Source organism: Perissodus microlepis, chromosome 3 (genome assembly GCF_051167445.1).
Source record: "Perissodus microlepis isolate ML-2025 ecotype Zambia chromosome 3, ASM5116744v1, whole genome shotgun sequence".
In the NCBI taxonomy this organism is placed as follows: domain Eukaryota; kingdom Metazoa; phylum Chordata; class Actinopteri; order Cichliformes; family Cichlidae; genus Perissodus; species Perissodus microlepis.
Genome location: NC_140463.1, coordinates 14,790,715 through 14,816,344, shown reverse-complemented (window position 1 = coordinate 14,816,344; position 25,630 = coordinate 14,790,715). Strand labels below are relative to the sequence as shown.

Below are 25,630 nucleotides of genomic sequence, written 5' to 3'. Positions count from 1 at the left end.
ACTTATCTTATCAGTGTTTCTCAAACTTTTTACAGTGTGTACCACCTGAGAAAATGTCAAGCTGTCCTAAGTACCACTATGAAAGCATGAAACTCATAAATCTTACAACACAAAATTATTATTATTAAATTAGTCAAATTAGAGCAGTAAAGATTTTTTCATACATTGTATACATTCTACCACAGGCAAAGTTGCCTCCATTTTTATCCATTTTCTATATTTTTTTATTAATATTTTGTAATAATTTATTTGTAATTTGTAATCATTCTGTTTTGGGAGTGTTTTTTATGTATCTGTATTATATTATACATACACATTAAAAGTGAATCTCTGTCCAAAAAATGCACTCAGTTTACTTTTTACTCACTATGAGCATCATTCATTATTCTCCCCCAGTAATTAAGGTTAGGATATGTATTTTTTTATTCCAATCCATTCTTCTTTTGCAGCATTTAAATAACCTTTATCAGATTTGATGGTTTTGTTACAGACTTTTCAAAATTTGGGGATTAAATTGTGTTAAAATACAAAATAGTGATGTCATGTTTTGTGACGAGGACCCAGGCACAGAGAGACTTGATGAATTTAAGAATCTTATGATTTAATAAAGAAATTTACAGACTTGCACAGAGATGGTAAAATTATGATGACTGATAACGGAGACGAAGACAACAGACAACAAGGACAGGGAGGATGCAGGGGTTTAAATGCACCAAGGAGACAGTTTGAGAGAACTCAGGACAACTGGAGACATTTAAGGATGCAGGGACTGACAGAGCCAGGGAAGAAGTCTCATGGTGACGTGTATAGTTTATCTTGCCTGGCTGGGCAGCTTTCTGGGTGCTCAGCCCCTGTTGGATGATATCTTTTCAGTAATCTTTATTTTGTAAGTTTGCCTTCAAATCTCACCATAAAATAAAATTCCCTTTGAAAATTCCACTGGAAATGACAAAATGGCGCAACAATAAAAATATATTTGTCACGCCTTCATCTGGAAACCACAGCACATGTGACACAGTGAATGACAAGCATATGGTTAGCACATAAAATCCTGGATTAAACAATCAAAGAAATATAGGTTTGCTTTACTTTCACTTCATTTGTGGCACAGTTCTTTTGACTTTAAATGACCGTTGACCTGATGGATGATTGTTGACTCGATGACTTGATCTAACCAGTTTGTCAAGCCCAAATGATTCGTGTCTGGATGTTTTTCACAGCAGTCAAATAGGTAAACGTTTCCACATGAATGAAAGCACATAAGATGCTTGTTCACCTCAAGTGACTCCAACTGTGCATGTAATGTTTATGCTCCTAACAGGTAAGAATTTATTATACTTACTTGATACATAGAGTCATGAATCATCTGACTCAAATTCAGGACTTAAAGATGCAAGTTTAGTTTAGTGAGTTTATTTACAGTGTAAGTGTGATGTGCTATTTACAAAATCTTTCTGAGCTTGTCAGTTAAAAAGTCCATTATTTAGAAATTCAACAGAAGGGAGGTCCTATGAATCAGAGTCCTCTGCTTCTCCTGAAAAGAATCTCTCATCTCCACCAAGTGACGCACACTCCGCAGTTAGAGCACAAGTGCTTGACTGAACCAGGTGCATCCAGGATAGGGCTGATATCCCAGCAGGATCCAGCCCCTGTAAGGTATGTAGACACACCCACACACAGCAGCAAGCACACTGATGAAAAGGAAGAGCGAGAGAAAACAAAGTGGAGGGAGGAAAATTGTCGCGACGCACTTGAGGACTGTGACAGATAAATAGATAGATAGATGACATTTGCTTAAATCAAATTCAGATATTGAAGTTATTATGCATTGTTTCTAGGGGACAGCAGGGGTTTAGGTGGGGGAATGATTTGTTTCATTTGAAAGAGAACTCAGTACTTTCCAAGACTGAAAGTAGTGCTACAAGCTTTCATTGTGTTTTTCTCTTCCTCTTCTGTCTTTTCAAATAGCTTAAGAACATAGCAACAATAACTACGATGGATAAAGTCCAATGGAAATTCAGTGAGTACTAAATTAACCTCACAATTTTTTTTTCCTTTATTGTTTCACTACATTTGAATTCATTGAGATCGCTTACCTGTATTAAATTCAGTTATTGGTATTCTCTTAATGGCAAAGAAAGACACAGCTCAAAGTGGTCTAACTTAATTTTACATATTCCGGAATATGGAGACTGAGCAGACACACAGACACGCCAGCCAAAGTCTCAAGCAAAAACAGGAAGCCTGGTTATTTATATACTTCCTCTAGATGTCACACACACTTTAAGTTTCGATCAAAGACTGCTCAGTTTTACTTTCTGCCTGCAGCTCCTATTCTCTGCAAAAGCATGCAGTTTCCTGTCAGTACTTTTTGGCACAGACTGTACTCAGAGTTGGGCCTCTTTTATACATAAAACAATATAATCAGCAAATAAGCCCTAAGAATATATATTAACCCTTTAAAGCCGGTGGGAGTGGGCACGCTCTGTTTTGCATAACTATTTTTAAATCCCGGTAGCACTGCAACCACGTAAGCTAGCGCAATAATTTTTTTTGCATATGAAACCGGAGGAATTGTACTTATATCTTGTGCCATCAGCTTGTCCTAAGTCACAGTTTCCTTCCACATAAAGCTTTGCAAAAACTGTATAAAAAGCACTTGCAGCAACAAAAACATAATATTCCAGAAACAGGCTTTGCCGATCCATCAGCTGTTTGTAACACTTCCTACGTCCATCAGCGCGAACTATCGCATGTCCGCCATGACCTGCCCGAAACCGGAAGTGACGTCATTTTGCGGAAATGTAGTTTTTTACCATCAGGGCCTCATGAGCCTATACTGGTGTTTTTAAAAGTTATGTTTGACTTTATGACTTTCTGTGTCATTTCTGGGATGCTTAGGACTCATATTGCACTGCTGGAAATAGTTTATTTTGATGCATATGCTGCTTTTTTGCAAATTTGCACTATTATATTTATTTTCGTTTTTCCTGCAGTATATAAAAATTGGTGTATTTCAAAAATAAAACTATGAAGACACTCAAAATAAATTTCCTGTGGAGGGAAACTATTCTGTGTGGGATAAGCCTCTTAAATTTCTCTAACTAGAAATATATGTTAAAAAAACAAAAACGATTTTAAATTTTTTTGTAGTTTATTGCACTTTTTTGCATTTTATGTAATTACTATGCACTTAATGCATACATATTATTAAAATTTGGGCTATAATGGTTGTATTGATGTATATCAACTTGAAATGCTCCCAAAAATGGCTCCATAGCATGTAAAAATATAATATAAGCTCTGGCAGACTTGGTTCTATGGTAACTCTTAAAGGGTTAAATACATGACACCTGACTGAGGCTGTGGCTGCTCAACAGCAAGAAACCTGTTTTGTTAGGCAGTTGTGAATCCCAGTATCTGTCTTGTAAATATGTTGGAAAGTACAATACTCAATCCGCTGAAAGTGCACATTCCCTTTCTTCAGTTCCTCAAACATATTCCTGTCTGCGGTAATGATTGAAAAGTATTCTACTTCTGCTTTTTTCTGGGTTTCATTCACATTAATCACTCCATTCTTACTTTAGCAGAAGTCATTTTCTGGACTTTCCATAAAACACATGTGACACTGTGACAGGAGGAACCTTACCCATTCTTTTGGGGTAAAAAATCGTTATTCTAGCCTACTGACATAATGAGACAATGTCTGTGACGCAATCAAATAGTTACTCAACTAGACTTTGATTCGATAGTATTTAGCAATTTTGTCTGTTGCTTAAAAAATTGCTTTCCTCTTGTTTTAAAAGAAGGAAAGACATATTTTACCTTTCACTGTGTTTCCAGGTGCTGTCACTGTGTTGCTGTTCACTGTGTACCACAGTCATACAGCAGCTGCCAGGCTGAAGGAACATCTGGCTGATTGTCTGGAGGACAAAGACTATAATGAACTGCTGCTGACAGCAAAGACTGGTCTTCCACACATAAATACATCTCATCATGTTGTTATTGTTGGAGCTGGAATGGCTGGGTTGACAGCTGCCAAGTTACTGCAAGATGCAGGACACAAGGTACATGTATCACACATATATCCTGATAATAAGAATAATATAATGTAATGACAATCTAAATGCAATGTTAGCTGTCAAATCAAAGAGATTTCTGAAGATTTACAACCTGTAAGAAAACAAAAAAAAAGTGCAAATCCCACATAAATTACGTTTTTCTAACAGTGTAAACTTATGACATTTTAAAAACACACCTTTATCACCTTTATGGGGATTTTGGTATCATGAATTGGTATCATGATTCTTTACTTCCCCATTTTCTTTTTTCTGTACTATTTCCATGAGATTCACAGCAAAGATTCTCATCAAAAACAATATTCACAATAACCATCCATGGCTCACCACCACCATCAGTGTCAAAGCCTTAATATAACATTGGGCACTTCAATTCTCCAAATTTCTTTTTCTAATTTTTTGGATAAAGTAATAGTTCATTAGTTGCTAGTGTTCCACTCAGGAGGAGCAAAAGCAGCCCATGTTTTTAAGCTTTGCATAAAACTTGGTAGTTGTAGTACAAATAAAGTAGATCAATAAACAATAAATGGTAAGGCAAGGCAAGTTTATTTATATAGCACAATTCAACAACAAGGTGATTCAAAGTGCTTTACAGAGACATTAAAAACAAAAACAAATAAAAAACATGATTAGAATTGATTAAAAAACAGTAGATAAAATCAGTAGTTAAAATGTAAGTTTTGAAATTTAAGCTTAAAAGTGTGGATTTGATGTTTTATTCAAATGCAGCTGAGAATAGGTGAGCCTTCAACCTGGATTTGAATAAACTGAGTGTTTCAGCTGATCTGAGGCTTTCTGGGAGTTTGTTCCAGATATATGGAGCATAAAAGCTGAATGCAGCTTTTTGGTTCTGACTCTGGGAACTGATAAAAAACCGGATCCAGATGACCTGAGGGATCTGGAAGGTTCATACTGGGTCAGGAGGTCACTGATATATTTTGGTCCTAAACCATTCAGAGCTTTATAGACCAGCATCAGAACTTTAAAGTCTATCTGTTAAAGTGAATTGTTAAATGTTTGTCATTTTTATGCTTACCATCTCTACATTGTTTTAACTCTGTGATGAAAGGAATTCTTTTGTCCCCCTCCCCAGATTCTCGAGGTTCTGGGTGGGGGCTGTAGTGTTTTATCACAGGCACATCCTTGTGAAGGTCTGTTTGATGTTTGGTAAGCTTCCTGCCCTTTGTATGGCTTCACTTTGTTATCTATGGTAAACCATACATTGGGTGTGGGGGAGACCACCCTCTTTTTGACCAGGATGTTGTTAGAAACAGTTGTGATTAGGAAGTCACGCACACAGAGAGGAGTGTAGAAATGTGTGTAAAAGTCATCTCCACATCTGGCTTTTGCTTTCTCTGTGCACAAGGTAGGCCATGTCAGTTTGAGCTCATACTTTTGTCATAGATCCGTAAGCATAGAGGGATCCAAACTTCAAGTACTTGTGTTTATTCACACACATCAAAACAAACACAAGTGTTTATTTCCAAGTATAGGATTATTTGCAATCGCCATATTGACTATATGGGTTTCTTGGTCTGCAGCGAACATGCTTCCTCTTATGAGGTGCCGTAAGGGACATTATTACTGAAATTTTAGCTCTCACACACACTACTGAAATGCTCTCACGCACACTACTGAAATGCTCTCACACACACTACTGAAATTTTAGCTCTCACACACACAACTGAAATGCTCTCACGTACACTACTGAAATGCTCTCACACACAATACTGAAATTTTAGCTCTCACACACACAACTGAAACGCTCTCACACACACTACTGAAACGCTCTCACACACACTACTGAAATTTTAGCTCTCACACACACACAACTGAAACGCTCTCACACACACTACTGAAATTTTAGCTCTCACACACACAACTGAAACGCTCTCACACACACTACTGAAACGCTCTCACACACACTACTGAAATTTTAGCTCTCACACACACAACTGAAACGCTCTCACACACACAACTGAAACGCTCTCACGCACACTACTGAAACGCTCTCACGCACACTACTGAAACGCTCTCACACACACTACTGAAATTTTAGCTCTCACACACACAACTGAAACGCTCTCACGCACACTACTGAAACGCTCTCACACACACAACTGAAACGCTCTCACACACACTACTGAAACGCTCTCACACACACTACTGAAACGCTCTCACGCACACTACTGAAATTTTAGCTCTCACACACACAACTGAAACGCTCTCATGCACACTACTGAAACACTCTCACACACACTACTGAAATTTTAGCTCTCACACACACAACTGAAACGCTCTCACGCACACTACTGAAACGCTCTCACACACACTACTGAAATGCTCTCACACACACTACTGAAATTTTAGCTCTCACACACACAACTGAAACGCTCTCACGCACACTACTGAAACGCTCTCACACACACTACTGAAACGCTCTCACACACACTACTGAAACGCTCTCACACACACTACTGAAATTTTAGCTCTCACACACACTACTGAAACGCTCTCACACACACTACTGAAATTTTAGCTCTCACACACACAACTGAAACTCTCTTACACACACTACTGAAATGCTCTCACACACACTACTGAAATTTTAGCTCTCACACACACTACTGAAATTTTAGCTCTCACACACACAACTGAAACGCTCTCACACACTCCACTGAAACCAGAGGCATTTCCGCTGAACAGGAAGTTGTTTCCTGACAAGGAAACTGATGGAAAAAGTGGTATATTTCAAAACACTACAAGGATGTCTACTCAGCAACCTGCTAGTATAGCAGTCCCCAACCTTTTTTGTGCCACGTAAACTATATAAAAATAAAAAAACGATAAATACCATGAAAACCATAAATTTCAAACTCAAGCCTCAACTCTTGCGACCCGGTACCAAACGACTCACAGACCGGTACTGGTCCAGGACCTGGGGGTTGGGGACGGCTGATCCTTGTTTAATAAAATAGTGTACAGGATTAGACTTTATTTTGAAATGTGATTTTGCGGTAAATAAAATCCCCATAAAGATATCAAACTTTCCAAAACAGACTTTGCATTTTTGGGAAAATGAGATTTACCCACAACCTCTCCCCATAATTCAACCTTATGGAATAATAGGGTAATAACACTTAATCAAAAATCAATTTTCGAGAGTGACTGGTTTGAACAAAAAGATTATATTCATAACAGATTTGTTGGATGATAATGGTGTCATTCTAAGTTACACAGACTTTTCAGAAAAATATTGTCTAAACTGTTCTCAAAGTGAATATAACAAATTTTTGTGAACTGGTCCCACTGCCTCTGCTTCATTTGATTAAAATTTTTATGATATACAATAATTTCTCATCAGTGCTCCCAAATTTATTGCTAGGGCAATGTCAGCTGTTTGATAAAAATGCAATAAGAAATTTGTTAGTAGTTTCTTCAAAGACAAAATATTTCATAGTTACAACAGAATGGTTACATTGCATGGTTCTAATTTAGTTATTTCATATACACTGGATAAAGCATACTAAAAATTTATGAAATAGCCTATTCTACCTAAAGTTAAAGAAACACACTTTAAACAAAATTAATCCTGTGGCAGAATTTCTAAAGAAAAAAGAGATTTGGCTTTGAGGTGGATCAGTGTTCTTTTTGTACTGATGAAAATGAAACCCTAGAACATCTTTTTTTTCCTATGCCCTATCACACAATGTATTTGGTGCAACTTAAAAAATTGGATTTCCCTAAATATTAATGATGTGCCAGTATTTGAATTACATCATAATTTTTTTTATATGGATCATCTAGCATTGGGTGTCCCAGACATTATTAACATCATCATACTTTTGAGTAAATATCATATCCATTGTGCTAAATGGAGGAACGCTAAGCCTTCTCTCCCTGGTTTTATTGATGATTTTAAGATATTTTTTTCTTTGCTAAAAAAGACAAAAAGCACATATGCCAAAAAAATAACCAGGATAATGCCCGTCTCCTGCTATTCTAAATTTTGACTTATGCTGAGGCTAATATATTGTTAAGTAATGCAGCTGTCTCACTAAGGTCCAGAATCGATTTGTTCCACGATTCGATTGAATTCGATTTGATTCAATTCAATTCGATTTGATTCTGGGAAATTTTGACAGTCAGAAATATTATAATTCAGATCAGTACATTTACATATTTTTGTATCTAAAAAAAGGAAGCTGACACACGCAAGACTTTATCAAAGGTATAAGCGTCACAGCAGATGCCTTTGTGTAAAAGTAGCTGAAGATAAAACACAGAAAAACATGAAGGTGATTTTTCCCTGGCCTGGGATTTTATAAAAAATATTCTGCAGTACATCAAAAACGAAACAAAACCATTAATCAACATATGAACGTTACCTCTGACGTTCCAGCGGTTTTATTAGAGACACGGCTAAGCGTTTTGCATTTTGCATAATTTTAAAAAGTTTAAATTTGTTCAGTATTGAACGGCAGAAATTAGGTTTTCTTTTCGGAAGTATGTAAAATGAAAAAAAAAAAAACATCGGCCGACAGCGCTGTAAACAACGGTAGACTTGTGCGTAACAAGCAAGCGAATAATGCAGAAAACAGATTTTTAGACGGGAAACTGTTCTTGAAGTACGGAGAAAGAGAGAAAGAGATAGATAGAGCTGTACATGAAGTGTGATTTTATTGTGGTGGAAGCAAAACAGTAAACGTCAGAGGGAATTCATGACGATGTTTATGTGAAGCTCAGTTTGGATCTTCTTTTGCTGCTGGTTCGGTCAATATTGTTTGGAGAAAGATAAAACTAACAGCTTTAGAATCGGCGCAAAAACGGCGTGAAAACAAAGCCGGACCCTCGACAGATCAGAATCAGCTAGCTGTCGGCTTTCAGCCCCGACCGTTTCCGTGCCGTCGGGGGAGAAAGGCGACATCTCACTGATTCTGATCCGCGGGTCCGCGCTGTGTGTTTACGTCTTTGTGCAGAATCCGTGTACCTGCTCTCATTTACTGTCTTAGCTGTTTGGTGGTTGTTGAAATTTTGTGAGGTTTCACCTGAGATTCTGGCATTTCGGGCAAAATAAATTTATATTAAAAAAATCGATTCAGGATTTTAATGAATCGATTTCACGTTATCCAAGCCAGAATCGATTTTAATCGATTATAAAAACCCACCCCTAACTAGCAGGTTGCTGAGTAGACATCTGTGTAGTGGTTTGTTTGAAATCTACCACTTTTTCCTTCAGTTTCCTTGTCAAGAATTAACTTCCTGTTCAACTGAAACGCCTTCCTGTTCAACTGAAACGCCTTCCTGTTCAACTGAAACGCCTTCCTGTTTAACTGAAATGCCTTGGTTTTTCAGTAGTGTGTGTGAGAGCGTTTCAGTAGTGTGTGTGAGAGCATTTCAGTAGTGTGCGTGAGAGCGTTTCAGTTGTGTGTGTGAGAGCGTTTCAGTAGTGTGTGTGAGAGCTAAAATTTCAGTAGTGTGTGTGAGAGCTAAAATTTCAGTAGTGTGTGTGAAAGCATTTCAGTAGTGTGTGTGAGAGCATTTCAGTAGTGTGTGTGAGAGCGTTTCAGTTGTGTGTGTGAGAGCTAAAATTTCAGTAGTGTGTGTGAGAGCGTTTCAGTAGTGTGTGTGAGAGCGTTTCAGTTGTGTGTGTGAGAGGTAAAATTTCAGTAGTGTGTGTGAGAGCGTTTCAGTAGTGTGTGTGAGAGCGTTTCAGTTGTGTGTGTGAGAGCTAAAATTTCAGTAGTGTGTGTGAGAGCGTTTCAGTAGTGTGTGTGAGAGCTAAAATTTCAGTAGTGTGTGTGAGAGCGTTTCAGTAGTGTGCGTGAGAGCGTTTCAGTTGTGTGTCTGAGAGCTAAAATTTCAGTTGTGTGTCTGAGAGCTAAAATTTCAGTAGTGTGTGTGAGAGCGTTTCAGTAGTGTGTGTGAGAGCGTTTCAGTAGTGTGTGTGAGAGCGTTTCAGTAGTGTGTGTGAGAGCGTTTCAGTTGTGTGTGTGAGAGCTAAAATTTCAGTAGTGTGTGTGAGAGCATTTCAGTAGTGTGCGTGAGAGCGTTTCAGTTGTGTGCGTGAGAGCGTTTCAGTTGTGTGCGTGAGAGCGTTTCAGTTGTGTGTGTGAGAGCTAAAATTTCAGTAGTGTGCGTGAGAGCATTTCAGTAGTGTGCGTGAGAGCTAAAATTTCAGTAGTGTGTGTGAGAGCGTTTCAGTAGTGTGTGTGAGAGCGTTTCAGTTGTGTGTGTGAGAGCTAAAATTTCAGTAGTGTGTGTGAGAGCATTTCAGTAGTGTGCGTGAGAGCGTTTCAGTAGTGTGCGTGAGAGCTAAAATTTCAGTAGTGTGTGTGAGAGCGTTTCAGTAGTGTGTGTGAGAGCGTTTCAGTAATAATGTCCCTTACGGCACCTCATATCCTCTGCCCCCAGCATCTGGTCATCTAGCAATTCTGTAAAGTAACAATTTCAGTATTTTTACATCTACGGTTTTGTTGTGTTTCTCATTGGCATATGGCAGTGCTACAAATCTTAGTGCAAAGTGACTGTACTAACCGATTCTCATTTCAAAATGTCCTTATGATACTTGCTACAGTGTAGCGGCTCGAGTTAGGCTGGACCCGTTGGCCAGCTTCCCTCAGGGTCATTCCACGGTTGATTACATGGTCCACTATTGTAGCTCTGATGTAATCAGCAATTCTATTTCTTACTCTTCTTACCCTTCCTCTCCCCCCTCCTCATCCTCCTCTCCCCCCTCCTCATCCTCCTCTTGCTCCTCCTTGTCCTTGTCGTCCTCTTCATCCTATTTCTTCACCTCCATGTCCTCTTCCTCGGCCTCCTCTACTTCTCACTCTTCCTGCTCCCTCCATTGTACTCCACACACAGAGCTTACCTGTATTATAGTGCTTGGGCTGATTGCAAAGTGAACTAATTAGCTAAAAAAGTTTTCACATGTGACAGTGTGCCAGACAGTTGGCAAAATAGTGTAAATAATGGCCTTAAATGTGTATAGTTTTGCTAGGAGTGCGTTGATCATTTGGAAATTGAGTGTAAAGCAGTGAGTTGTGTTTACAGTTCTGCAAAAAGAGTGCTGTGCAGTGGATTGTAGCTACAGGTTTGCAAAGTGTGTGTTACAAAATGGCAAACTGAGTGCAAAGCAGTGTTTGTGCTTTTAGTTTTGCAAACTCAGTGAGTGGTTTTGCTATAAGTATTAATAGTTTTAGAAATTGTGCTATAAGAATCACAGTTAGGGTTTAAGCATTCAGAAAAAACTGTAATCAATGGAAAAAACACAAACTTGTTTAGCTCATGTTTAGCTGTTTTCCACTTTTTCTTTGGTCATTTTAGCCTTTTTGGCCAGGGTGAAGGGAGTATCTGCCATCAAACAAGAAGACAGCCTCATGTAACTACGACGGTGTTTGCTAGTTCACCTTACGTGCATTAATGTAATAACGTGGTTAGCCTACTCAACGTAAATTACACACAAATAACATTAAGCTACTCACGCAGAGAAGCTGCTGCTGCTGCCATCATCACCTGTCATCATTTCTGCTACACTGGCAGGGCTAGGGGCCAGGACTCTCCTCTTCGGGTTTTTGGGGGATGTTGCTAACTCTGGGTCCGATAACAGGCAACCCACCCGCAGTAGATGTGCCCGGTGTGAGGTCTCGCAGCAAGCTATCAAATACGGCGCATTTCTCGGCTTTTAACAAAATGCTATACGTCACCAGGTGTTCCATCAGATTCGAGGAGTTACCTCCTTTGCACAGTATCAGCTTAAAGCACTTGTTGCAGGCTGCTGAGTTTGCATCTTTTGCTGTGAAGTACAGCCAGACTTTTGACCACTTCGCCTTGGGCATATTTAATCTGTAGCTCTGCTCTAAAAGAACATATGTACCTGGGCCCGCCTACTACGCTCACAAAGGTAAAATGATTGGCTAGAATCCAAAGTGTATGACATTTCAGGAAAAAAAAGTACCAAAATGTGCGCTGCTTTTCGGTATGGTTACTACCGTTTATGTCAGAACCGGTGCCATAATGTCACCGGATACTGGTACCCATCCCTAGTTACGAGGGGAGGTACGTGTTGTAAACTATTGTTTATTGTGGGAGCGTTTTCAATAAAAGGCAGCGAGAGGAGGCCATTCGTAATGAGCTGAGATACCGATGAGGCCTCCCTTGCAAGTAAATCGATCGATCGCTGTTGCCTTGTTTTTCTTTCACGGGAATAAGTCCTGGATACAGCGGGGTCTGAGTTTAGACCCAACACTATCCTCTGACGGACAGGCAGCCAGTGTAAAGACCTTAGAGCTGGACTGATGTGGTCCACTTTTTTGGTCTTAGTGAGGACTCGAGCAGCAGAGTTCTGAATGAGCTGTAGTTGTCTGACTGATTTTTTAGGTAGACCTGTAAAGATGCTGTTACAGTAATCAAGCCTACTAAAGATGAATGCATGGACTAGTTTTTCCAGGTCCTGTTGAGACATCAGATCTTTTATCCTTGAAATATTCTTGAGGTGATAGTAAGCTGATTTTGTTATTGTCTTAATGTGTTTTTCTAAGTTTAGGTCTAGGTCTCCTGGTGACATTGTGATATATATTTGTGTGTCATCTGCATAGCTGTGATAGTTTATTTTGTTGTTCTTTATAATCTGTGGCAGTGGGAGCATGAAAATGTTAAACAGAAGGGGTCCCAAGATGGAACCTTGGGGAACTCCACATGTGATACTTGTCTGCTCAGATATGAAGTTACCTATTGATACAAAGTATTTCCTGTTTTCTAAGTATGTTTTGAACCAGTTTAGTACAGTTCCTGAAAGACCTGCCCAGTTCTCCAGTCGTTTCAGTAATATGTTGTGGTCAACTGTATCAAATGCTGCACTGAGATCCAGTAAACTAAGACTGACATTTTTCCACTGTCTGTATTCAGATATATGTCATTAAACACTTTGGTCAGCGCGGTTTCAGTGCTGTGGTTCTGTCGAAAACCTGACTGGAAGGCATCAAAGAAGTTATTCTGTTTTAAGAAGTAATTGAGCTGTTGAGAAACTGCTTTTTTAATGATCTTACTTAAAAATGGGAGATTTGAGATCGGCCTGTAGTTGTTCATTTGTGTCTTGTCAAGATTGTCCTTTTTCAGTATAGGTTTAATTACAGCAGTTTTTAGTGGTTCTGGAAACACACCTGACATTAAAGAAAAATTGACGATCTGTAACAGGTCTGACTCCAAAGTCTTTGAGACCTTTTTGAAAAAACTTGTGGTATGGTAAATGGTAATGGTAAATATTTAATGGTAAATAAATGGTAAATAATAAAACAAACATTAGCAAGTGTAGTTAGAATAGAGGCTATAAAGATGACTGCATTATCAGTATAATTAATATAATAGAAGCAATGGCACATAACAAGTAGCAAAAACATTAACAATAGTTCCCAAAAGGTTGATTCTGTTCATCTGGATGTAGCGTTTTCAGTGGGAGAAACATTTCATCACTCCTCCAAGTGACTTCTTCAGTCTCAGCTGACTGCAGGTTTGCCCAATCTTATAAACAGAATCAACCTTTTGGGATTTACATACATGTGTGAGCATGCATCAAGACATTAACAATAGCTGTACCAGCAGAAGCAGTAACAATATTGTTATTAATATTTCCTAAATACCATTAATACTGATATTTCCTAAACACTACAACACCATCCTTTTTTGTCCAAAAGTATTTGGCTGTTTTTATCATTCATTTGCTTGTTATTTCCCAAAGGGTTTGTGACTCCCTCTGAAAACTAACCAGGAATTTCATCTGTTACGCAAATGTGTAAACATTTACTTAACCGATAAAACATATGCATAACAACCATAACAATTCATCTTAAAGTCCATCTGTTATGATGGATAAACATTTGCATAACACTCATTATTCTAGTGGCACTATTGTGTTTCTAATTCTAATTCATGTGGTTGTCAAGGTAACTATTGTAGAAGCAAGTGGTCGCGTTGGTGGACGGGTTGAAACCTACAGAAATGAAAAAGATGGGTGGTATGCTGAACTGGGGGCCATGAGGATCCCAAGTTTTCACCAGTAAGTTTTAACTATACAGATTAAATCCACTGAAGGCTTGCATTAAATCAAAAGGAAAACCTCGCAAACATGTGTTTTCCTTATCTTTAACATCTGGGATCATATATATCTAACTCTGCTACCACTGACTTTGTCTTCCTACAGAATTGTGCAATGGTTTGCTGATGACCTAGGGGTCAAATTGAATGAATTCATCATGGATAACCCTAACACCTTTTACCATGTTAATGGAAAGCGGAAAAGAACATTTGCAGCACAAGCAAATCCCGATGTTCTTGGGTACAATGTGTGGCCAAGTGAGAAAGGGAAGTCAGCAGATGAACTCCTTCAGCAAGCTTTACAGAAGGTGAGAAAAAAGGAAGCGAGTCAAATGTCTCTGGCATAAAAGAGTTGGATGGAGAAACATACAGTAGCTAATTCCTCCAGTTATTCAATTTGCAACTTTTGCAAAAATGGAACCCTTTGGTTCCATTTTCTCAAAGATCATTATTGACCATATAACTCGTCACTGACCACTAGCACAAAAAAGGGAATCTTAGAGTGGTTAGTGATGCATGCAACATGTATGTTTCCTTGAATTTTAAACTGTTCAAATCATTAAAGCAGTTAAACTAAATTAAGCACACTCAAATGCATTTAAACATTTTCTACTCAACACTATGTAACATGACAAATGTTTTGACTGAAGATATTCTGAAAAGTCAAAGCAAGAAATTAAAATTGATTTCACCAACTGCACCTGCTCCTTCAGTCATGAAAGTATATTGTAGACTAATATGGACATTTCTGACTGCCCATTGCAAAAAGAATCAATGCAATAAGTGAGGTTCTGGACTTTTTCCATATAAACAACTGTTCTTTCTCCTTTTTTGGTAGGTAAAGGATGAGGTGGAGGCTCATGGCTGCTGGGCTGCACTGAAAAAATATGACCATTATTCCGTGAAGGTATAAATCATAATGAGATAATGAATGGTAAAATGAGAAGAGTCCTGGTTGACTAAGTGAATCATGAGGATACATTCTGAAGAATCAGAGTACTTGCACTGGCATTTCTAAATGTTAAACATTTAAATGATTGCCACATTTTATTACAAATAAGGGTATATGGATAACATAAACTAGTAAAAACACATTAGTAAATATTTATTTTAATAAAAAATTACTTACATCATTTTACTTTTTAACCATGAACCACAAAACTGAAAGAGGTGGTTGTAATTGTTACAGCACAAATGTGTGTCAGTGTTTGGACACTGATGTTTGCAAGTATAACTAGCAAAAACATTGAATCAGATGATATTAATGTACATCCTGAGTTCACAAAATGTAATTATTTGTTGCAAATAGGAGTACCTGAAAGAAGAAGGAGATCTGAGCCCCGAAGCATTGAGAATGATTGGAGAACTGCTCAACGAACAGAGTCTTATGTACACTGCACTTAGTGAGATGATCTATGACCAAACTGACATCAGTGACAGCACCAAGTAGGGCCTGACAACTCCTCAAACCTTCTTCATGTTTACATTTATGTGTAAAAACATAATTAAAATGTCTTTATTATCACCCAAGTAGAGCTTACAACAAAATTAAGAGTGCTTCTCTACCATTTGGTCACAAAAAGAGACAGTCGCACACATGATTAATCCAAGCAAAAACTAATGTAATAATATATAATAGCTTAAATGTGCTTTTTAATCATTTGAGCCATTTAACATAGCAGCAAAGGCTTCAAATATAAAATATATGTTATGTGTTTGCAAACAGCAACTGCAATTTTTCACGTCTTTATGTAGAATATAAAAAAGTATCTATGAGTTTTCAGTGCATGCCAGCATATCAATAAACAATGGTAACATCCAGAAAACACGGAGCAGTTTAACAGTCATTTGGCACGACTTGTTTTGATATATCCTGCTCTTTTTACGTAAGCGCTTCACTATGTTTATCATGAGGGCCTTACCTTTGCCGCAAGGTATGGAGCACTTATCTTCACGAAGCACGACACCATAGCATTGTGATGACTGAACTTGTTAGAACATGCAGCAGAAGAGATGCAAACATTTAATGTGATCCAACAGCCACACACACGCAATAAAGTTTGCTTCTGCCTGCTCTGAGCAGTTCATTAGAACCTAAAAATGGAATTGTAGAAACTGTACATGTAAATAATTTTCTACAGATATTAACTGCAATAATAATAAAATTTTATTTTTATGTCTCTTTTTTTATAGGTACTTTGAAGTTGTTGGTGGGTCTGATCTTCTCCCCAAAGCTTTTCTTACTGTCCTTGATATCCCTATTCTCCTGAACTCTAGAGTCAAGCGTATCAGTCACTCACACAAAGGAGTCATTGTATCATACCAAACCGGACAACAGTCCTCTCTTACTGATCTTCAGGCTGATGTTGTCCTAGTAACAACAACAACAAAAGCAGCTCTATTTATGGATTTCATCCCACCTCTGTCCCCCAAAAAGATGGAGGCACTGAGGGCTGTCCATTATGACAGCTCCACTAAAATCCTCCTCACCTTTAACAACAGGTTCTGGGAGAACGACGGTATCCGAGGAGGAAAGAGCATCACAGACGGGCCTACTCGTTTCATCTACTATCCTGGCCACAGTTTCCAAAAAAATAAAACCATTGGTGTCCTCCTGGCATCCTACACCTGGGGTGATGATTCACTACTCTTCCTAGGTGCAAGTGATGAAGCCCTCAAAGAGCTGGCTCTGAGCGATTTGGCAAAGATTCACGGTAAGCAGGTCTGGGATTTCTGCACTGGGGTGGTGGTGAAAAAGTGGAGCATGGATCCTTACAGCCTTGGTGCCTTCGCTCTGTTCACACCCTACCAACACTTAGAGTATGCTAAGGAGCTCTTTAAAAGTGAAGGCAGGGTCCACTTTGCTGGTGAACACACAGCATTCCCTCATGCTTGGATTGAGACGTCCATGAAATCTGCAATAAGGGCAGCAAAAAACATTAACAGAGCTGTGCTGCTGAATTCAGAGTCAGCTAAATGTCGAAAAAGAGATGAACTCTAGGGTCTGACATATTTAGTCTTCAACAATCTTCAAAAGAAGGATCCTTAAACCACTTATCTACTTATTACAAACCAATTGTTTCCATGAATTAGCTAAGTGACAATACTAAATATTATTGTTTCAGAGTTTACAGCTTTTTATCCTTTTGTTAATTGATCTCTTTTTTGTGCTGTACTACACACTTTTAATATAAAAGGCCTTGGTAAATTAGTGGTGATAGAGATACATTATTAAAAACTGTATCTGTATCAAAGACTTTTTGTGATGTAGCATTTTCACACAATAAAGTGGCAATGTTACACAAAGTTAATGTCTATAGTCTCATTTTTTTCTTTGTAATAATCAAACCTGCTCAAAAATATACATCCTGCATGTGGTGGCACTGAAAACACGTGACTTCTGGAAAGACGTTTGTTTAACAAATGACAGAATGATAAAAGATTTAAAGGAAGTTACATTTTTCTCATCATAGGACCCAAACAGTGTTTGTATATCATCTGACCGCACAAGACAGGGAAAAACTGAAACCAAAACTGAAGCCTCATTTTCAAAAGAGGCAGGGCAAGCCTGTCCTTTAGGATGGGGCAGTCAGGTGAGTAGTATAAACAGGAGTGAACTGAAGTGAACGACAAGGAGGAGACACGAGTTACATCGGATTAGCAAATTCTTTTAAACGGTAATATAGTTTTATTTCTGCTTGGTAAAAATAATACTTGTATTATATTCGTGTAGGTTTATCATATTTTTTATGCTTTTTAAAAGATGATTACAAATGACTTTCTAGACTTTTTTTATTACAAAGTAAAACAAAATGTTTATAGGGATTAGATAAGTTCAGCACCAAATGCATCAGTTTGTATAGATAGATAAAAAAACAATAAAGCAGTTAGAAAAGTGAAAGTATTTGAGGAATTTTTCCAAGGGTTAGAGTTATCTGCTGCATTCCCATCTGTTCTTTCAGGATTTGAGCATGTATGTGGGTTTATGTTGATGGATATCATATAGGATATGAATAGTTGTGTTCTCCTGTCCTTAGAAAGAAAAGAGAGCACAACGTTTCTTTGTAAATAGTGTTAATGAATTTTCTCTGATAATAGAATAAAAAAATCAGCAGTATTACAAAGCACTGGCAGAAGTGAAAGTAAAACTACAGCTGCTGTGGTAAAATTTTGGGATATAAATCCTTCCTCTTTTTGAAATTCACAAATATGAAGATGAAAGAAAAAGGTACTGTATTGAGATCCCAGTTTCTATTTCTCATTCTAATTCTGTTTTTTGTTTTGTTCTGTACTTGCTGCCAAAGACATAAGGAAAACCATTGAGCAAAGTGAGATGAAGCCACAATTTGCTAAGTGGAAATTTTGTGAGTAATTCTGGTACAATCTTTAATTTTGGTCTTGAAAATGTAAAAATTCCTGTAATGTTTTTTTTTTTTTTTTTTTTTTTAATGTGTAATGATTCCGAGCTCCAGAGCTCTTCTTGCATAGTTTGCTGTTCTTTGTTGAGTTTGTGATCATCATTAACCCTTTAAAGCCGGTCAGAGCGGGCACGCTCCGTTTTGTGTAACTATTTTAAAATCCCGGTAGCACTGCAACCACGTAAGCTAGCGCAATAATTTTTTTTGCATATGAAACCGGAGGAGTTGTACTTACATCTTATGCCATCAGCTTGTCCTAGGTCACAGTTTCCTTCCACATATAGCTTTGCAAAAGCTGCATAAAAAGCACTTGCAGCAACAAAAACATAATATTCCAGAAACAGGCTTTGCCGATCCGATCAGCTGTTCATAACACTTCCTACGTCCATCACTGCGAACTATCGCATGTCCGCCATGTCCTGCCCGAAACCGGAAGTGACGTCATTTTCGCGGAAATGTAGTTTTTTACTATCAGGGCCTCATGAGCCTATACTGGTGTTTTTAAAAGTTATGTTTGACTTTATGACTTTCTGTGTCGTTTCTGGGATGCTTAGCACTCATATTGCACTGCTAGAAATAGTTTATTTTGATGCATATGCTGTTATTTTGCAAATTTGCACAATAATATTTATTTTCGTTTTTCCTGCAGTGTATAAAAATTGGTGTATTTCAAAAATAAAACTATGAAGACACTCAAAATAAATTTCCTGTGGTGGGAAACTATTTTGTGCAACTTTTTTGTATTTACAGTTTTGAGGGATAAGCCTCTTAAATTTCTTTAACTAGAAATATATGTTAAAAAAACAAAAATGATTTTCAATTTTTTTGTAGTTTATTGCACTTTTTTGCAATTTATGTAATTACTATGCACTTAATGCAGACATATTATTAAAATTTAGGCTGTAATGGTTGTATTGATGTATAGCAACTTGAAATGCTCCCAAAAATGGCACTACAGCATGTAAAAATATAATATAAGCTCTGGCGGACTTGGTTCTATGGTAGGTCTTAAAGGGTTAAAATGTGCATACCACGTGGTGTCCTGAAACACTTGGTGTTGACATTCTATAATCCCAGGAAGTCAATATGAGTATCAAAATGGTAAATGGAGTGATTCTTATATAGTGCTTTTCTACTCTACCTGAGTACTTAAAGCTTTTTACTGGATTTACCTTATTCACCTAGTCACACCGATTCATACAAGAATATTGTTCTATGCAATTTGAGAATTGGGAAATAGAAATACTTTAAGTTTTTAGTTTTAATAAGTTTTTTGCACATTCATCATACATTGTGGCTCAAAGTTATTAGTAACTGAAATTGTAACTCCACAAACTTAAATTAACTTATATGGATTATGTAATATGCAATGTAATATAATACGTATAATATGTATGTTATATGTTATTCAGAACATAAATGTTTTAAAATCTCTTTTTATCTTCAGTCCATTCAGTTGCCATCAGTGTGCTGCTGTTGGCTTTGTATCCCACTGCTGCTGTTGCCAGCATGAATGAAGAGCTGGCTAAATGTCTGGAGGATGACGATAATTATCAGCTCATGGACACAGTGAAGACTGGCCTTCCTCAGATCAAGAAGTCTCATCATGTTATTATTGTTGGGGCTGGGATCGCTGGGCTGACGGCTGCCAAGCTATTGGAAGGTGCAGGACACAAGGTACATGCAAGATTTGTATGCTTGTTATGTTGTTTGTTTTCCATCCAGTGAATGCAAACACTGCCATCTGCAGGTTAAAAAAAATGTTGCAAGTAAGTAAGTAGAATACATCTGTTCCAATGATATCATTTTATATTTAAAAGTGTTTAAAATATAAAATCTTCCCTTACTTTTAAAAGGACAAAACATTTAACACATTTTTTTATTTATGCCTAATTATTGTATCCAGTCAATGCAATTTTCTTTTATATGAAAATCATCTCCAACCCCAAAACATAGATGATTTCTAAAATCCCAAGAATGGTCCACTTCACACTATGAGATTCTGGATCCAGAAAGATAAGGAGTTAGTTTGTGATATTTTCTTGAGACAATGAATTCTTATATCTCCTATTTCAAATATTTTCAATTTTGTCCGGTCTTGCAGTGGTCCAAAAGGCTCTGGTAAAAAGTTATTGTAAATATTCTCTTTAAATATATATTTTTAAGAGCCTGCTAACAATCATACAAACTTTATCAATCACATAAGTTGTGTTTTGGGCCCTAGTAGAAGTAATTTCATGTCTGAATTTGATACAAACGTCTTTGGACTTCATGTTTCTGTAAAAAACAAAAGGTGCACAGTAGTGAAATAGCATGGATGAGGCATTTTTAAGATTCTTCTGAGATCAGAATGTGATTCAAGAGTGATAGACAAGAACAAACACAATTACCTATCAACCTTTCTCATATTTTTTTAGCTTTCATTTAAACTCATTATAAATAAAGTCCTAATGGCTTATGTACAGCACTCCTGGATCATTACAAGTGTCTAATTCTCTGGATTTATAACAATATGGTATGTTTCTAGATGTTCCAAAATAGAACAGCAAAAGTATATATTTTCCACAATATTTTTGTTTATTGCTTTTTCTCTTGAACTGTTTGATTAAGGTAACCATCATAGAAGCTAGTCCTCGTGTGGGAGGAAGGGTGGAGACCTACAGGGATGAAGAAAATGGCTGGTATGCTGATTTGGGTGCAATGAGGATACCGAGTAACCACCAGTGAGTAAAAGAATGTCAAACATTGTCAAGTTTTGCTCTCAAAGGACCAGTTTTTGTACTGCATTATAAACATTAACAAGCGAATGACCTGATGCTTTAACAGGATCATCCGCTGGTACATCAAAGAAATGGGGCTCAAGCTGAATCCATTCATCATGTATGACTCCAACACTTTTTACTTGGTTAATGAACGGAACAGGACGAGGACATACGCAGTGACAGCGAACCCCGACATCCTGAATTATAAACTGCCAGAGAGGGAGAGGGGGAAATCAGCTGACGAACTGTTGTGGCAGGCTTTGCAGAAGGTAGGTAAAGATGTAGGAGGAATTCATGGCACTTTTTATTCAGAGTGATACCATAGCAGAGCTGTCTATTAAAAATACAACAGATTCAGCAGTTGTCCTATAAAATATTAATTTAATGCATTTATGCACTTCGTGGACCCTATGCCTTAAATGCAAGTGTTGACTTATTCATGCAGACACATACTCCACATCCCATTGTCACTGAAAATTACAGTTAACAATTTCTTGTCACTTTACACTATCAAATAAAGGCAAAAAAGCTCAAAAAATTTTTTTTAAGTTACTTAAAGTTTAAAATGCACAAGAAGCCAAAGAAAATGTACCATATTGACACTTTTCAAGGACCAATTAAATGCAAATCTTGTAAGCTGTTGAGTTTTTTAAGATTCAAATGGGCAATGCTTTGTCTTCATGTTTGTAGGTATTAAATATTTGACAAAATTATAGGTGTTGTAGGCTCCTAATGGTGTACCCAGTGTTTTACCAAGATTCAACTGGAACAGACTCCATTCTTGTAACGACTCTATTGGATGACGTGTTATTAATATGGACTGAATGCAGATGCAAACATCTGTTGTCAACACAATTGCAATACTAAATGAGCTGTGCTCTGACTTTGCATACAGAACCACTGGAAATAACTTGTGTATGTATCTTTTCTTTCAAGGTGAGAGATGAAATTAAAGCCCATGGATGCAAAGCTGCATTTAAGAAATATGACCATTATTCAGTAAAGGTAAAGTGCAGAATCATCCTCTGAAATAGTGCCTGTTATGATATTAGGTCTTCATTGGACAATGTAAAAAAAATTAATTTACTAAAAGACCATGTACAACCTTCTTTTTTTATAGGAGTACCTGAAAGAGGAAGGTGGTTTAAGTCCAGAGGCAGTGGTTATGATTGCAGAGTTACTGAATGAACAGAGCATGATGCATCTGGCTCTGACTGAGATGCTCTACGTCGAGAATGATGTCAGCGATAGCACAACGTAAGATTAATAGACTTAACAAGGAAGTGATGGTAGTCGTGAACAATGCAAAGAAAGAATAATCAAATCTTATTTTTGTTCTTGTTTTGTTCATAATCCTGACCCAGTACAATGTTCTAGTTGGATTTCCTTGATTGGATTTACTTATAAGCAAATTCTTAGGGAATCTCTCTCAATTCCTGTTGAAAATTATACTCATATCAGCTACTCACTTAGTTTAATGTTATAACATTTAATCACAAAGGAAGCAACCAGTTTGCTGTATATGTAACATTTGAAACTAAAAACAAACAAGCTGGAAACAAATATGAGGTTATAACCATGTCTCTGTCATACACCCACCACAAAATACTACAACTGTAAAATCGAACATGAATAGGGTAACATCAAAGTAAGTAAATAACAGATAAATGTGATGGTAAATATAATTTACTTACATATCTAGGTAGAGCAATGTTCCTCTATTCCTAAATGCTGACTACTAACTAATTTCCTGTTTATGTCACCACTGCATGGTCCTAAGGTCACTGATTCTGTACAAAAGCTCAGGCTGACATTCACAAACATGTTTTTGTGTTTGTTTGTTTTTTAAGGTATGATGAAATAACTGGTGGAACAGATCTCCTCCCCAAAGCTTTTCTCTCTTTCATTGATGCCCCCATCCTCTTCAACTCCAAAGTCAAATTCATCAGCCAGTCAAATGAGGGTGTAACTGTGTCATATAGAAGAAAGGGCGAGTCAGCTTTGACATACATTACTGGTGATGCCGTCTTAGTAACAACCACAGCCAAAGCTGCCCTCTTCCTGGATTTCAACCCACCTCTCTCCATCCCAAAAATGGAGGCATTGCGGGCTGTCCACTATGAATGCTCCACTAAAATCATCCTCACCTTCAAGAGGAAGTTCTGGGTGGACGATGGCATCCATGGAGGAAAGAGTATCACAGACCGGCCCTCTCGTTACATCTACTACCCCAGCCACACTTTCCCAAGAAATCAAACAATTGGTGTCCTCTTGGCTTCCTACACCTGGGCTGATGACGCCCAGTTTTTACAAGGTGCAACCGATGAAGACCTTAAAGAGCTAGCATTAAGAGATTTAGCGAAGATTCATGGTGAGAAGGTGTGGGACCTCTGCATTGGGGTTGTGGTGAAAAGGTGGGGCATTGATCCATACAGCTTGGGTGGCTTTGCTTTCTTCGCGCCGTACCAACACATAGAGTACGCAAAGGAGCTCTTCAGAAGTGAAGGCAGGGTCCACTTTGCTGGGGAGCACACAGCTTTCCCTCATGCTTGGATTGAGACATCTATGAAATCAGCTATTAGAGCAGCTACAAACATCAACAACGCTGCACACATGGAGTCGGCTAGAAATCAAGATCGAAATGAGCTCTGAAATGTCAAATATGTACTCTAGACCAAACAGTTTTACTGAAGTAATATATATCCATTTTGTGATATTTTATTTGACAAATGTCAAAAATAAGAAGCTGTTTCTAAAAGGTTTTTATTTACAGTTCTAAATGTTGTTAAATAGTATTCACCCTGGAAACAGGGTGAATACTGTTGCATTTTTGTTATCTATTGTCTGAAATCATGTCAGGCATTTTTTAAAATTCTTAATAAAATTATCCTATTTAAAGTTATGTTTTATGATAATTTTAGTCCATGTCTGTCCAATTCTGTCCAGAAATCTTGAAAAGGGGCTAATTGAATCCCTTCTTTTAAAGAAAAAGTCACAACTGTGCAACCTGTAGTACTAGTAGCACTACTCTCTAGTGTTTTCTTTGCAGTTACATGAGTTTATATTGACATTTCAAGGCAGAGCTAACACTATTTAATACTTTCAATTTAAATGCAAAATACTTTATTTAACCCCACGGAGAAATTAAAAAGTGTGTTTGTTTTTTTTTTTAAATCATTGGAACCAAGCTGGTAAAGTGTGTGATTTATAGCACTGAAAATATTTGTTTGAAACCAACAGCAGCAATTCTGACTTGTAACGTGCACATGTGAGGTTATCTGTTTCTTGGATCGCCATTGTGGGTGTGATACTGATAACAGTGATTTGTAGTACAACAAAGAAAAACAAAAACAAAACCTTGAAATATTGTTTATGAATATTTTTTATAAACAACAGTTTAATGTTATTATTTCAAGCCTATCAGTGAACAATTTAAAGATCAATTGAGCATACAGAAGTATTAACATTAATTAGCATTTTAAAAAATTTCCAATAAGTCTCGCTTCTCTTTTTTTTTTTTATAATTCTCTGCAGTTTGTTAAATGAAGTATCCACCTGTTCTCATTTTAATGTGCCACTGTGTTTACCATCTAGACAGCAGTTTTCCCTGATGGTACTTCAGAGAAATCATAGCATTGTTCAGTTCTGGTTACTTTTTTTGTGTCCAAATGTGATCAGATCACTCTAATTATTCTTATCTAATTACCCGACTCTGATTTAATGCTGATTTTGTTCGAATATCTGGGAAGAGAGAGTTTCAAAAGAGAAATGGGCATGACTCCCCTCAGATGCAGCAGGAAAACATGAATATCCAAATTTTTCTGAATTAATTTTCTAATATGGAAAAAATGAGCCAACGGAAAGGTTTGGGGCAAAGGCTGCTCCTCTGGTGTATGTATAATGTGTAACTATGGACTCCCTGGGCGGCATCTTCAGATGTTTTTTCTGCTACTTGCAAGAACTAGAGCAAGTAACCCTGAATGTTTCTTGGCACCCTCTTTTATACTCATTTTCCCTTTGCCTCCCCCTGTCTGGACATCCAATTCATATCGTGAACTTTACTCAATGTCCAGCCACACGTTATCATCCTGTTTTTTGCATATATGATTGAAAACAAAATTTTAACTCTAAACTTTAAAACCACATTGATACATGTTCTTCTTTTCTATGTTGTACATTAAAATGACATGTCTTTAATTCTATACTTCACTTCATGGTTCACTCATTTTACTTTCACTTGAATTAGATTTCTCATCAGGTCATTCTCACATGACAA

The 25,630-nt window shown here is 37.4% G+C and overlaps 2 protein-coding genes across 2 annotated transcripts; both read left to right on the top strand.

The window, feature by feature from the left end:
- Nucleotides 1-1,561: 1,561 nt before the first annotated feature.
- Nucleotides 1,562-17,436, top strand: LOC146390096 (L-amino-acid oxidase-like). The gene is made up of 8 exons (XM_084923162.1): nt 1,562-1,656; nt 1,969-2,020; nt 3,844-4,067; nt 14,024-14,136; nt 14,281-14,482; nt 15,013-15,081; nt 15,484-15,620; nt 16,368-17,436. Exons 2-8 carry the CDS (start codon nt 1,996-1,998, stop codon nt 17,173-17,175), a joined length of 1,578 nt encoding a protein of 525 aa, XP_084779288.1. The 5' UTR covers nt 1,562-1,656; nt 1,969-1,995; the 3' UTR covers nt 17,176-17,436.
- Nucleotides 17,437-18,148: 712 nt separating this feature from the next.
- LOC146390095 (L-amino-acid oxidase-like) lies at nt 18,149-24,847 on the top strand. Its single transcript, XM_084918058.1, has 7 exons — nt 18,149-18,538; nt 20,040-20,269; nt 21,203-21,315; nt 21,419-21,623; nt 22,291-22,359; nt 22,475-22,611; nt 23,205-24,847. The coding sequence occupies exons 1-7, from the start codon at nt 18,508-18,510 to the stop codon at nt 24,004-24,006; spliced, it is 1,587 nt and encodes a 528-aa protein (XP_084774184.1). The 5' UTR covers nt 18,149-18,507; the 3' UTR covers nt 24,007-24,847.
- Nucleotides 24,848-25,630: the final 783 nt, after the last annotated feature.